The 13,722-nt window shown below is 38.7% G+C and overlaps 3 protein-coding genes and 1 long non-coding RNA gene across 4 annotated transcripts; 3 read left to right on the forward strand and 1 right to left on the reverse strand.

Moving 5' to 3' along the window:
* Positions 1-2,990: 2,990 nt before the first annotated feature.
* LOC141841360 (uncharacterized) lies at positions 2,991-3,874 on the forward strand. Its single transcript, XR_012602798.1, has 3 exons — positions 2,991-3,060; positions 3,190-3,445; positions 3,561-3,874. It is a non-coding gene; the product is annotated as an uncharacterized LOC141841360 (long non-coding RNA).
* Positions 3,875-5,730: 1,856 nt separating this feature from the next.
* On the forward strand, positions 5,731-6,668 carry LOC141837214 (NAC domain-containing protein 22-like). Its single transcript, XM_074724655.1, has 3 exons — positions 5,731-5,875; positions 5,960-6,222; positions 6,300-6,668. Exons 1-3 carry the CDS (start codon positions 5,731-5,733, stop codon positions 6,666-6,668), a joined length of 777 nt encoding a protein of 258 aa, XP_074580756.1.
* Positions 6,669-7,371: 703 nt separating this feature from the next.
* Positions 7,372-8,692, reverse strand: LOC141841327 (transcription factor bHLH93-like). Its single transcript, XM_074729473.1, has 4 exons — positions 8,248-8,692; positions 7,945-8,118; positions 7,694-7,861; positions 7,372-7,596 (listed from the first exon to the last, which is right to left on the reverse strand). Exons 1-4 carry the CDS (start codon positions 8,677-8,679, stop codon positions 7,498-7,500), a joined length of 873 nt encoding a protein of 290 aa, XP_074585574.1. The 5' UTR covers positions 8,680-8,692; the 3' UTR covers positions 7,372-7,497.
* Positions 8,693-9,946: 1,254 nt separating this feature from the next.
* Positions 9,947-13,118, forward strand: LOC141839657 (uncharacterized). The gene is made up of 4 exons (XM_074727455.1): positions 9,947-10,294; positions 12,177-12,279; positions 12,549-12,707; positions 12,791-13,118. The coding sequence occupies exons 1-4, from the start codon at positions 10,023-10,025 to the stop codon at positions 12,959-12,961; spliced, it is 705 nt and encodes a 234-aa protein (XP_074583556.1). The 5' UTR covers positions 9,947-10,022; the 3' UTR covers positions 12,962-13,118.
* Positions 13,119-13,722: the final 604 nt, after the last annotated feature.

A 13,722-nucleotide genomic window follows, 5' to 3' on the forward strand; every position in this document is an offset into this window, starting at 1 on the left:
AATTTTCAAATTGAGAGTACATGGACAATATTGTTATGGGTATTAGACCCAACCAACAACGATCAATCTCAAATTTCAAGTCAGGACATATCAGATAGAAAGAGGATGACTTGTTCAGACACGTTGGACACAAGGAGGGAGATTTAACCATTGCAGTTGACTTAATTGGTTGATTGAATCTCCATTCGACTTACTTAGAATCCCTATTTAGTCACTCGCCCATTGCTCCTATACTTAAGCCATGTCTATTTCGATCATTGTCTCTTAGCCCGTTAAATTTCTTAATCAATCACAATCAAATCTGTCAAACAGTCACATCACCGCCGTAAAAAAGTTATGAGACATGACAATCCGAAACTATCCGTAATGATCATGACAAAATATTTTTCATATCTGACAGGACATCTCCCCTGACAAAATATACTGCACAATATTCTCCTTAAATAATGAAAGACGTCTCCTCTGAAAATCTCACTATGCAGATATTTTTCTTTAATTAACGATAAGATAAGCTAATATAATTCTCTCTCCTCTCCGTCTATATAACCTCCTGACATTGCATGCAGAGGTACGCAATAACACTAACACTCACTTCTTTCAACTTGTTTCTCCTTATTCCTTCTCATTGATTGACTTAAGCGTCGAAGTGGTCGAGACAGAGACATTCCTGACCTTCCTACTTCTCATTATGTTGGTGCTGGCAGGTCCTAGAGCTCATCCTCTTCTTCTTCTTCATGAGGACAACCTTGGTGCTGCGTGGTTGGTAACGGATCCACGATCTCACAATTGGAACAAATATATTTTCATTGGTGGTACATAACATCTTAAAATAAGTATGCAAAGATGATTGATAGGTACAATCTGTCATTTTATGTATTAGGTGAAATGTTATATTCGGGGAAATTTAATGAATATACCAATGGCCACATCCATTGGAACATTATCTAAAGGGGCATGAAATACTTCAAAGACCTGTTATATATTATGATACTGCATACAGATTTTTAATGATGCTAAAGAAATACTTTGATATAAGTTGGATAATCAATCTACAGTAGGGGTAGACTTAATTACTATTTGGGCAAAATTAAATATTTAGAGAGATTGATATGAGAAATAAAAATAAAATTTAAATACCTTCCTGTTCATTTCAATGTCAATAAAAATAGAGAGTGACAAGACAATAAATTCCCAGTTCCACTGATAATTTCCTTGTTTATCTGAAGTTCTGGTCACGCTGGAAAGTCAAATATGTAATGATGATGATTGTGCTATTCATGTTATTATTAATATTAGGAAATCACTGTTATATTATATGAAAATTAGTCAGCCAAACTATATTTAACTGATTGAATTGACAATGTGGAAATATGAATTTGACCTGAAGACAATGAGGGAGGGACCATTACATCTTTCAAATAATCAGAATTTCAAAAATTCATATTAAAATATCTATAAGAATTTTCAAATTGAGAATCAAACAAAAAAAAAAAATCTCATTACCTTCTGTGACTGCTATTCTAAGAGTCATCCACATCACCACATGAATGAAGGTCCTACAAGAAAAGTAGTTTTTCCTTCATAAAAAAGGGAATTCAATCTGTTCAATAAATAGATCAGAAATCATGATTAAACCCTCTTTGTAGTCCAACTCTTGTTTGTTTATTTGTTGAAGTGTCTCCTTCTTTTCCAACACAAGCACATATTTCCATACTAAGCTTTTGTGCTACATCTCGACAGCAGAAAAAAAGCTTCTTACCTTTAAGGACAGACAAGTTGAATAATAAACTAATCCAAAATATTTTTTTTTAAAATGAGGATCTATTATATTCTCACGTGAACGGCAAAACATTTTAATGCAGCGACTTACTCATGATCTTAATTCTCTTAAAATCCTCGACGTTGTAGAAGAAACAATAGATAAAATATTATAAGAAAAACCTGTAAAATAAATAAATTATGGACCTACCAAGGACTATGAGCCAGCCCTATCCCTGATAAGGCATATCTCAATGCAAGCTGATGAACATCCTTCTTCTTCTTAGGGCATAGCCTAGCCCTTTAGGGTTGGGCTGGGCTGTAATATATATTCCTTCTGCTGTTTACTGGCATCGATCGGTTGATTTCTTTATTAAGCTTAAATTAAGCTTTTTATTTTTCCAATTTCCCGGGCTAGACTAATGGGAAACTTGGCTGGAATCTTAGCCGGGCCGAGTCAAAAGCATCAGTTAGTCATGTATGGATCACTTGTATAAATCAGAAAACATAAACATGTATTGGTGGATGAAAGCTCTTAATGTTTAATTTTTCACCTGAATTATAGGAATCTATCCTTGATAGATGCACCCACTTATTTTCAATACCTCTATATTATTATGTACAAAACAAGTAAAACTAGAATACATAGTAGAACACCACGAGTTGCACTACTAGATGAATATCTGTATTATTGTGTAGCAGATTGTATTACCGTTTACTCATTTAACAGAAAAGAAGATAGACATGAAAAGTAAAAGCTTTTATAATCCAATGAATATATAATTATCAAATTATACATCTTATGTGGATATATATCTATTTGTTTATGATAAACATACATGGCATTTATACGCATTTTACATTCACTATCTATTCCCCTTGTACCTTGTTGGTTGGTAGCAAGAACACAGAATCACCAGAACATACCTTCCTGAAGAGTAAAAAAGAACCAAAATTTCCACGACAGTGATAAGTCAAAATCATAAAGAGATGCATAATCTTAACCTTTAAAATCATCCATATAGTGAATTTTCTTTGAGACTTGAAATGAGCAAAGCACACAAACGTGGTCCTGTTATCCAGCACCATGTTTTTTTTTAAAAACACACAGACAACTCACTACCAGGTGAAATAATTGATATCAAACATCTAACATCATGAACATTTTTTCACTTAATATGGGCTGATTTGAATAATAAATATTCTCTATTATGACTGTAGGGATGGAAACGCTTACAGAAAATATTTTTGGAATTAAGAGAAGGAAATGAAATTATGAAATTGTACAAAGCACAGCTTAAGGTTGTACCAAATTTGTGGGTTCCTTGTTTTTGTTTTTGTTTTTGGTTTCACTTTCATGTTGTAGCAAACCAATCAACGCATTCATTTACCGGTCAGTAAGAAATATAATTATACTTATGTTTTTGGCAGATGCATATTGATAGTGTCCATTCATCTTTGGAAACAAAAGAATATATAATCCAGATCAAACCTTCAAAACAAAAGGATAAAGAATCACAGCACAAATACTCCATTGTATATTGTGTCGAATACAAGCATGTGGAAAAGTCATCAAATCTACTGACTCATCCAATTTGTGAAAGCTCAGGAGTATTAAATTCCAAAGAAGAAAACCTAAATATCCAGGAGTATGCAACCGATGTTACTCTGCCATTGCTCTCTCCAGGTAACATTACTGACATTGTTGTACTGTATAATTAGTTTAGCTAAACACTATGCTTGTCTTTAAAATTTAAGAGATTTGTGACACATACATTCTTAAATATTGTTGAATGTTCTAGACACTGAAAAAGCTACAAGCTTAGACGTGCGCACATCTCTTACTGAAAAATTTAGATTTGAAGATCCAGCTGCTTCCGATGACGATAGTGAAGAAAGAAACCCCAAAAGACGCAAAGCCTAAAGCATATCATCACTTTTCTAAGATTTATGAGCAAACTTTTGTTAAGTTAATCTTTTTATCAGGCTGATTTTGAGTGCTTCTGATGGATTCTTCATACATGAAGAATGTGTTTAAATGTAATCAGTTCTTCATGACTGAAGAAACTAAGAAACTTTTGTTTGATACAATGTTCATGAAAAAACTTTTGTATGATGCATCCTTGGTGTATGAAGCATTTGCTTTTGCTTGCTGCCCAAAGGTATTGGGAATTTTAGAGCGAAATAAAATTGTGCTTATATATATAATTGTCTGTCCTGGTCGAAAGACAAGATCAATCATTGAAATTTCCGAATTCTGGCAGTAAACTAAGCTCAAAAGTTCCTTGGCACCCAAAATCTTTCTGCCAACTAGGCGAGGAGGGGCATCTAAACACTTTATAAATAGCCCACGCGAAAGCATAGGAGAGCTCCCGTAAAAGCATAATAGATTCACGACTATGGAGGCCTAACGAGTGGTAATTGCAGTGTAGGTTTAATTCATCCACAAGGCTTGTATTTATACCTGTATTTAAGCTACCAATCACAATCACGAATACCAATACTTATAGCACACACCGCGCAACGCGCGGTGCATGTACCACCTGCTAGTGTTTGTTTATTTGTTGAAGTGTCTCCTTCTTTTCCAACACAAGCACATATTTCCATACTAAGCTTTTGTGCCCTATCCCTGATAAGGCATATCTCAATGCAAGCCGATGAACATTCCCACCTAGGGCATAGCCTGGCCCTTTAGGGCCGGGCCGGGCCGGGCTAGACTATGGGAAACTTGGCCTGGTTGGTATCCCTAGTCACTACAACTCCATAGCTGCTACAGCGGTTGGCCCAGCACCGCTGATGGTGCGTGCAACCGAATGCGCCTGCTTCCGTAGCCGCCTTCTTGGTGGCGCCTCAAATTCTGGGCTCACGAGCACAAAGAAGAGATCCTTGTCGGCTGGGAATTCCAGCTGGATGATCTCGAACGGATCGTAGCTCCGGATCAAGACGAAGCCTCCCAAGATTGATGGCCCAACGGATCCATCTCCCCTGTTTCAGTTTCCACCTCGCCGAAGAACTCCTCCTCGACGTCTACTGCTTCAAGCGCACGGCTCACGGCGAGACGCCGTTTCAGCTCCTCCTTCAGCCATGTTTCAGGTTGTTCTGCCTCCTCAGCTCTGTTCTCCGGCCGCCGTGGCGGGCGTCGTCCGAATCGGAGGAGGAGAAAGACAGGATAGTGACGCCAGTCTATACGATTAAACAAATGAATCGGCCGGTTGCCATGAAGATCATCAACAATAGAAAATTACTTATTCCACGAAGGCCAAATTAAACACAGACTTCGAACGACAAGCAAGCTTGGACCAAGAGATAAAACCGCGTTAATTAGATCAGCACTCAAGTCATGCATTCTTCAGATTAATTCTCCTCGACATATTTTGACTCGGCTTCAATTTCTTACGTAACATCTATCGTCAACGTCAACACCAACCTAGAAGAAAATCTGCACAGTGCTGGATGCTTCAAACTGATACGTAGTTTGTAGTGACAAGTTCCTCAAACTCAGGAATATGTTTCCCTAGCAACCATTCCCTACAGAAACCTAAGGCCTAAATTGTAATTGTTGACTTTGTATGCATGAGCAATTCTGTATAAGAGAAACTTATCGATCTATTTCCGAACAGCACATTGACTCTTTCAAACTGCATCCATGGAACTAGGTCAAGAAAGGCACAGGTCAGGTCGACCCCTTACCTACCATTCCATTTCTTAACAAGCATGCAAACAAAAGCCTGCGTCAGTCTCCCCCATAACCAGCATTAACTGTTCCCCACTTAATTATAATAATGCAGCCACGCGAGAATCTTGAATCACATAATACCCTCGATCAGAATTTGAATTGGATGAATTGAGACGAAAGCTACGGTCCAAAGCAGTTCATTCCAAGCTTCGATCGGGATTTAATCTGTTGAGGAGAGTTCGATATAAATATATATCTGCAGAAGTGAACTGAGAGCACTAACTCACTGGAGATCGATGGATCTTCCAGGCTTTAGGTTCCATCCAACAGAGGAGGAGCTTCTTGATTTCTACCTGAGAAGCAGAGTCCAGGGCAAGAAGCTGCAGCTCGAGATCATCACCACAGTGAATCTTTATCGATATGATCCTTGGGAGCTACCAGGTAATTACTGATACAGTCAAAGCGAATTGAATAAGAGCTTATTTAATGGCGATATGTGTTTAACTGGTTTCTGCAAATATGTAGGGCTGGCGAAGATAGGGGAGACGGAGTGGTATTTCTACGTACCGCGAGACCGGAACGGCAACAGGCCAAGCCGGATGACCGAGCGGGGCTTCTGGAAGGCCACCGGAAGCGATAGGCCGGTGCGTAGCGCAGCCAACCCGAGGCGGCTGATCGGGCTCAAGAAGACGCTGGTTTACTACGAGGGTCGGGCGCCCAGGGGCACCAAGACCGAGTGGGTCATGAAGGAATATCGTCTTCCAGAGTACGTTGCCTCGGCGACGAAGGTACGAAGAGAGTCGAAGTTAAATCTCAACGCAATTATGATCTTGAATAACATTAACAAGTTAAATCGATGACGCAGGAAGACATAGTGCTGTGCAAGATCCACCGGAAGGCCGCATCGGTTAAGGAATTGGAGCAGCGGGCGGCGGAGGCGGAGTCCTCCACCTCAGCCGCCGCAGGGAGTTTCGACGACAATTTGGGTCGAGTAATAATACCCGCCGTGGCCAGCTGCGATGGCGATGCCACTTTCACTGATCCTGTCGAGGTCCCCGCGGCACCGACGATGTCGGCGTCCTCGATTCGGCGGCCGGCGATCCTACCGGAGCTGCAAGTCCCGAAGCAGAACGGGCTGGAGTGGCTACAGGAGCCGTTCCTAACGCAGCTGCGAAGCCCATGGTTGATGGATTTTTGGTCGCCTTCGATTGCGAGTATACTGAACTGTTCATGAGGAATTAACCAAAAACTAAATAAATAGATTATTATCGTTGGAAAATTCTCCAGGTAATTATTAATGATTGTGGTTCACATAACCGATGGCATGATCAGTTTGCTTTTGGACGTCTGATAATAAACGCACTTATTATTATTTTTCTATAGATTTCTTACAATGTTACACACGCTTATGCTATTCTCTTCCCCTGAACGGCAAATCCAGTTGCTGTCATCAAAAAGTCGCAGTAGATTCCAGATTCGTACGATACTCACGAGTCTGCAGATTCGTGCAGATCTTGTACCAGTAACTGGCCATAAAGTAGATGAGCAGCCAGCCAACTGCATGATGGGACTGGGCAGGGGCAACGCAACAAGGACAACACATCAACAATACCTCACGCAGACTGCAAACTTTAGTTAATTGCTTCACCAAAGATTTTGATGGAAGAAGAAATTAAAAAGATATTCTCAAGCTTTATTTCTTATCTTGGATTCAATCCTCAATTAAGACCTTTATTCTTGCTGGCAGACAATGCTTCCTGTTGATCTGATGTTGCATATTTAATTAATCTCATGCACATACAAGGTTATAATGTTTTATTCTTCATTCCTTGTTTTGGATTATTTAATGCCGCCGTTCAAATAAGAAAGGAGATCAGGACAAGAGTTCTGCTTTTAATTTCTTCAAATTAAATTCAGAATAATGACATCTGGTGAAAGTCAAATGAAGACAAAGGAAAAGTAATAATATATATATCACACACAATTCTCGGACCATAGCAATTAGAAAGGGCGATTTTGTTAGGAACATTGATTAGGGTAATTAGACACAAACTGTAATCTAATTAATCAAGGAAAGTATTATATTTTCCTCCATATCCTGCATTCCTGAACAGTGCTCGCTTTGCCTCCTCGAGGCTTACGTTTGCTTTATGATCCATACTCTGTAACATAGCAATTAACATGCAAATTAGCTAGGTGGCAGATTAATTGGTTAAAATATTAGTTTTGTTAATGGCGATGGGTTTAATTTAACTAAACCTGAGAGCAAGTAGCGTGCATTGCAAAGTCATTGAAGCAACTGACAACGCATTGCTGGATCTCCATCCCCATGCCGTCGAGCGTGTTCATCGTCGACAACAACAGACCTGGCTTTGCACCGCAGTTGATCTCTATTCGTGTCTCGTTTCCTCTTCTTTCTACGTCGACCTTTGCATGCACAGAAGACTTATAATTAATTGATTCAATCAATATATCTCAATCTTAACTGTATTAATCCTGTTCTTACTTACTGTTGGGGAGTTCCTCAATAACATCTTACTGGAGTTCGTCTCCTTGAAGAGACCCAATAGATCGCCATGATTCAAGCTCAAATCGATCGATGTCTCCTCCTGCAACTGTTTGATCTTCTCCGTGAGCTCCTTAATGTAATCAATGGTGTCGCCGAGAATAGATGTTCTGTCCATCTGTATAATTTATATAGATAATTAGTTGTTATCGAATCATATAGAGATTAAACATATATATCATTGCAGATCGGACAAGTATCGAACATAAATCAGAAAATGTTCATAAAACGTAACGTAATTTAGGACCTTGCTAATCTTGGGGACGATTGATCTCAGCAAGGAGAGCCGATCGTTGAGCCTCTTCCTCCTCCGACGCTCCGCCATCAGATTCTTCGACGGCATCCCCTCCGCCTTCTTCTTCTTCCTAGTCTCAACGAGCCCACCCAATACAAACGCCGGCGGGGGAGCCGTTAGCTCCGCCATGCCGAAGCTCTTACTGTGCTCCGACGCGGCAGAGAGAGGGAAGTAAGCCTCGATGGAGCAGTCGATTCCGGGTGGCTCCGACGGGGAGGTGTCAAAGGCTGTGAAGAAAGCGTACTCGTCGAACGTGGTGGGGCCGGCGCCGGAGCCGTCGAAGGAGAAGAAATCGGCGACAGCCAGAGGGAAGGAGTCCGGCCACGCGTCCCGGGGGACGGAGATGAGGAGATCTTCCAAGATGTCGTGCTCGTCGAGCTCCATTAACGCTGTGCGTGTACTGGCCGTGTGAGCACTAAACTGATGCTGGAAGAATTTAATTTTATAAGCAACGAATATATTTATTTTTTATAATTTTTTATTTACAATATGAGCCAATAAAGTAAATTCTCTCTTCTTCTTTATTAATTCTTATAGATTTGGGTACCAGAAATTTTGAAATTAAACAATTGTATAAATAAAACAACATTAGCCTATATATATTTTTTTAACGTACCAGCAAAGCTTCTCCGACGGTTAAAGTAGTTGGAGAAGTCATGTTATTCTCCTAGTGAAAAATCTGATTTTTTAAGTATTAATTAAAAACATTTCAGTATCTTCTTTCTCATCGTTCCCCGTTATTGTGTCAGATCACTTCTGCTGCTGACTGAAGATCTTGAACTCCTCTACTTTTAGAGAATTAGCTAGGGCATGCCTCCGGCTGTGTGTTTCAAAATGCAGTCTTTAATGAAATGAAAATTCAGACCAAAAACTGGAGAAGAAATGATTTGTTCGATGGATAGCTTGAAAAGACCAAACGAACCTCAGTGTGCCATGGCGTGGCGGTCCCTGTCCTTTGAGGTAGTTGTTGGGCACAAAACCACGGCGAGGCAAACTGCGGCCGGCCATTCATCTTCAATACCGCCCAACGTCATTCGACTACGAGACAGAGAGCAGCTGCCACAAAAGGCCAAGGTCACGGGTCCTTTCGCCTTTCCCTGCTGCTTCAGTCCGAGCGCCACAGTGAAAAACCAGAGGCATTGATTGATTGCTCGATGTTCCAAAAGGAGAGAAGGATTCCGGAAGCTCCACCAGCGAACATGGCCGACTCAAGTACCATGCATCTTTGACTGGAAGATAACTACAGGGTGAGTAATAAAAAAAATTAAATCGAATTAATCGATATAAAAATTAAAAATTTTAATTTAGTTAATTTAGAAATTTTGAATTTATGCCCAAATCAAAATTAAAAATTGAAAATTTCTGATATTTTTAATTGCTTTGATTTATTTGATTTTTATATAAATTTCAATTAAGTTAAAAAATAATTAATTTATTCAATTTCAATTTAAATAATTTAGAGTTAGAATACAATTAAAATTTTAGGTTGAAAATATATAGAAAAGATTTTGAATTTTTGAAGGATGAATTGTATAAATTTTTGATATTTTTATAAATTTAAAGATGAATTTATGATAGATAAAAAGAATATTTTAAAATTTTACGGTATTTAATCCCTGATTGGGTCAAGCTGGATGTGTGGATCCGTTTCTTAAACCATTCGCCACATTGTCTTTGGTTCGATCGGGTCACTCGTCGTCCTCGCAACCGCACTCTGTGGATCGATCATGGCGGAGGGAGCTGCTCTTCTGTTCCCTCGCCTCCTCGCGGCGTTGTTCTTCTTCCTCTTTACGCCTTGTGTATTTGCCTCGGGGATTCCGTCGAAGTACGATGGCTTCTACTATAGCGGCGGCGGAGAGGGTTGGAAGGACGTCATCGTGGTGGACGCCTTCTTGGATCCGCTCTGCCCCGACAGCAGAGACTCTTGGCCTACTCTGAAGAAGGTCGTCGAGCTCTACTCCCCGCTCCTCGCTGTTATCGTCCATCCCTTTCCCCTCCCGTAAAGCTTTCTATCTTCGCCTCTTTTGGTCTTAACAGATTAGGTTGACGGAATGTTTTTGTTTATGTTAAATTTCGTGGTGTTTTTAATCAATAATCTATTTTTTTTAATCTTTGTCAATTCTCCCTTCTCAAATGAATTGCTTAGCCATGGTTAAATTTAGCTTTTTATTTATTTATTTTTGTTTCTGGGAAGCAATATCGGTTATCTTGAATTCTCCCAGATTAAATGAATTGCTCGTGCACAATTTAATATAGATTCCATTTTATTTAGGGAAACAATATTGGCTTGTCTGAATATTGATCAGTAAATTACAAATTAAGGAAAACCAGTGTTCCAATGCTCAATTTTAGGGATCATCTGTTTGGACTCCATTAACTCCCTTGACTACTGGTGCATGGGATTATATGCTCAAAGGAAAGACTTGGAGTATCAAAAGTAGTGAAACAAAATAAAAACAACTGTTTAGGGAAAATAATACTCCCTCTCTTCTTGATTTCCATACTCAAAGTCTAAGTTCTTTTCTTATATGCTTCCCCTTGAAGCTCTACACAAGACTACACTAGGTTCATATTTCTTCTTTGGAGCATTAGGGTATCAACTATGTCTCTAGCTTTCAATCCCTCTTCTTCCTTTTGTCTTTGTTGATGTGCAACCCCAATCAATTTTTTGGTTATGGTTGAATGCCTTAACTTTTCTGAGTCAACCACAATAAGGGTCGCCCATAACTCCTATTGCTGCTAGTGTCTCTTCCTATTGTTTCCTCCTTATCTACTCTGCCATCCAATCCTTGCAACACGCAAGCTAAAGTTGGAATAAAAATTCAACAGCAAGGATAAACAATAAGATCTAAAATTTAAATTCTTAAAGGGTAACTTGAATCCAATAATTAGGCACAAGAGTCTACCTTAACTGTCATTCCCTGATTGTTTGACACCACATGAAATTTCATAATCTTCTGATTGCTTTCATTCTTCTCCTATGAAACAAAAAATAAGCCATTTAAGAAAATGTTGCAACTTATGCTAATGTCACACATGATCCATTTCATAAAACTAATAGTCCAAATTGGTCAGAATACTTGATGAAAGTTTGTAAAATTATGCTACAACCAACTCACTTGATTAATCAATAAAGTACTAATATTTGGATCATAGTTCCTCTTTGGGGTCTTGTTTATGGACAATTGACATTGCCATGATCAAGGAAAGTAAATGACTCTGTCATTTAGTTTCCCAATGCTGACATATTGATAGTATGCCAGTATTTTCCTTTCTTTTTTTAAAAAAAAACTCATTTGGATATGCTTCCTTCGCTGCCTTTTCTTCCATGCCCTTAAGTTTTATATATCTTTGTCTTGTAGATTTCATGTGATATGATTGTCAATTTTTCATAGCTTGAGCTTACATCTAATTGATCTCTTGATTGATGCTTCTTCTTTTTCTTGTTATCCATGCAGAGTAATAGTAATATAGGCTTTACCATCTTATAATGGTTATTATGATTTTCATCATCAGGCGTACATTCTCTGTAGATGCAACTGTTATGAATTTTCCATAAAAAAATGACTTTTAAAGGACTATTTTCATCATTCTAGCTCATATCTCTTAATATGATTCAAACTCTATAAGGTACCACTTTAAAATTAATGAGGCTAAATAATCAATTGTTCGTTGTCAAAGGGAAGACTGTGCATTGCAAGTTATATCTGATCAAACCAAAGGATTCTATATCATGCTCACATGTTACTGTGTTCTCAATTCATGGATATAGTTTTTCAAGTGCATCCACCAGGCCCTAGGAGAGGTTTAATCTGTTCTTATTGCAGTTTCATGTCAGTTTGCTCTTGTTTCTATAATATTGTTGAGTTTGGAAATTGCAGATACCACAGTAATTCCTTCCTTGCTTGCCGCGCACTTCATATTGCCAACAAGCTTAATGCATCATCAACGTTTCCATTTCTGGAGCTGTTCTTTAGATACCAGGTTCAGCACTCATTGCTATAGCCATTGATATTTGGTAATGTTATAAATACTGACTTAGCATGTCATTTTGGGGAGGAGATATATTATGTCAGCTAGAGAACTAAATTATTGCCTAGAGACTAATAGAAACATTGGGGAACATGTTATTAGGACATAATCCATGTCTAATTATAGGACTTTTAGTTCCAAAATTGCCTAATCTAACTATAATTGAATTGAACAGTGTCAGCTTTTAAATCTCCTGTGCTAATTTTAGCTTGCTGAATCAGGGGAGGTACTACAATGCACCTACCAAAAACATAACAAGAACTGCGATAATAGAGGATATGGCTAAGCTTTTCATTGAGGCAGTTGGGACCTCTTTATCAGAGTTTCTATCAGGTTTTGATGATCAAGAAACTGACCTTGCTACGAGAATCTCCTTTAAGGTACTCTAAGTCAGCTTCTGCATCATGTGTTGGTTTGTGGCATTCCTTCTCAATTTCACTTGCATCAACAATCTCTTCCACAGTATGGGTGTTCAAGAGGGGTTTATGGTGCCCCATTCTTCTTTGTAAATGGATTTCTATTGCCTGATGCTGGATCAGCACTTGATTTCGCGACCTGGAAAAACATCATCGATCCATTGTTGGCGAAGCAAAAGAAACAGGGAAGCGCACGGCTACTTTCTTTCCTCATGTAGATTCATAGTCTTGAGTCTCAAATTTGATACAAATAGTAGACTGTTCCAGGGGTTGTCCCATTATGTGTGTGCTGGATTTGAACTCTTAACCTAGTGACCTTTGTCCCATAAGTATGAAACTATATAAAAAGTAAGAGAAGTTATAAATTTTTAATCACCATTTGAATTTAGTTTTTACAATTTGTTAATGCATTAATTCTGATTGCGATTGTTAATCAGTAGTCGCCAAATAGTTAGTGCCTCCTTTATGATTCTTATTGCCGTGAAAGACACAAAACTTGTTTACTTTTGTCGCGCAAGGCTCGTTTTGAGGAGCCTTTGCTGTGTTATGCGATTTACTTGTGCACCAATGTCTTCTCCTCTGTAACATGTATCTTGAACTAAGAACTTCTTCCACAACCATAGTAATGGCCAATGTCGAGGAAATCGTCATTGTCAATAAATATATGTCTACGTGATAGTTTCATGAATATCTTCTATCACTTTCTTTGTAAAATTTAACTCCGTGCATTTATTTTTCTATTAAATTTAAAATTCTCTTCTGCAAAAAAGGTGGATCCGCCACCTTAGCTGCCCCAGCACGGTCGGCCCACGACCATCTGTGAGGAGGTAAATCGAGAAAATGCAATTGGTTACGACGCAGGAGGGTATTGAGAAATATATATATATAAATCGAGAAAGTGCAATTGGTTACGACGCAGGAGGGTATTGGCGAAATATCGAACCCTTGCCCTATATATATATATATAGTATGCTATATC

Source organism: Curcuma longa, chromosome 11 (assembly GCF_044706935.1).
Source record: "Curcuma longa cultivar G26 ecotype Majalengka, Jawa Barat chromosome 11, ITB_CL_G26_1.1, whole genome shotgun sequence".
In the NCBI taxonomy this organism is placed as follows: domain Eukaryota; kingdom Viridiplantae; phylum Streptophyta; class Magnoliopsida; order Zingiberales; family Zingiberaceae; genus Curcuma; species Curcuma longa.

Excerpts from the sequence above, each read along its gene's own strand:
- LOC141841327 (XM_074729473.1), bottom strand. The coding sequence starts at position 8,679 with ATGGAGCTCGACGAGCACGACATCTTGGAAGATCTCCTCATCTCCGTC. Across the intron at positions 8,119-8,247 it reads TCGTCCCCAAGATTAGCAAG|ATGGACAGAACATCTATTCT; the intron begins GTCCTAAATTAC and ends TAAATTATACAG. Across the intron at positions 7,597-7,693 it reads TGCACGCTACTTGCTCTCAG|AGTATGGATCATAAAGCAAA; the intron begins GTTTAGTTAAAT and ends GCTATGTTACAG.
- LOC141837214 (XM_074724655.1), top strand. The coding sequence starts at position 5,731 with ATGGATCTTCCAGGCTTTAGGTTCCATCCAACAGAGGAGGAGCTTCTT. Across the intron at positions 5,876-5,959 it reads TGATCCTTGGGAGCTACCAG|GGCTGGCGAAGATAGGGGAG; the intron begins GTAATTACTGAT and ends GCAAATATGTAG. Across the intron at positions 6,223-6,299 it reads ACGTTGCCTCGGCGACGAAG|GAAGACATAGTGCTGTGCAA; the intron begins GTACGAAGAGAG and ends TCGATGACGCAG.
- LOC141839657 (XM_074727455.1), top strand. The coding sequence starts at position 10,023 with ATGGCGGAGGGAGCTGCTCTTCTGTTCCCTCGCCTCCTCGCGGCGTTG. Across the intron at positions 10,295-12,176 it reads GTCCATCCCTTTCCCCTCCC|ATACCACAGTAATTCCTTCC; the intron begins GTAAAGCTTTCT and ends TGGAAATTGCAG. Across the intron at positions 12,280-12,548 it reads AGCTGTTCTTTAGATACCAG|GGGAGGTACTACAATGCACC; the intron begins GTTCAGCACTCA and ends TTGCTGAATCAG.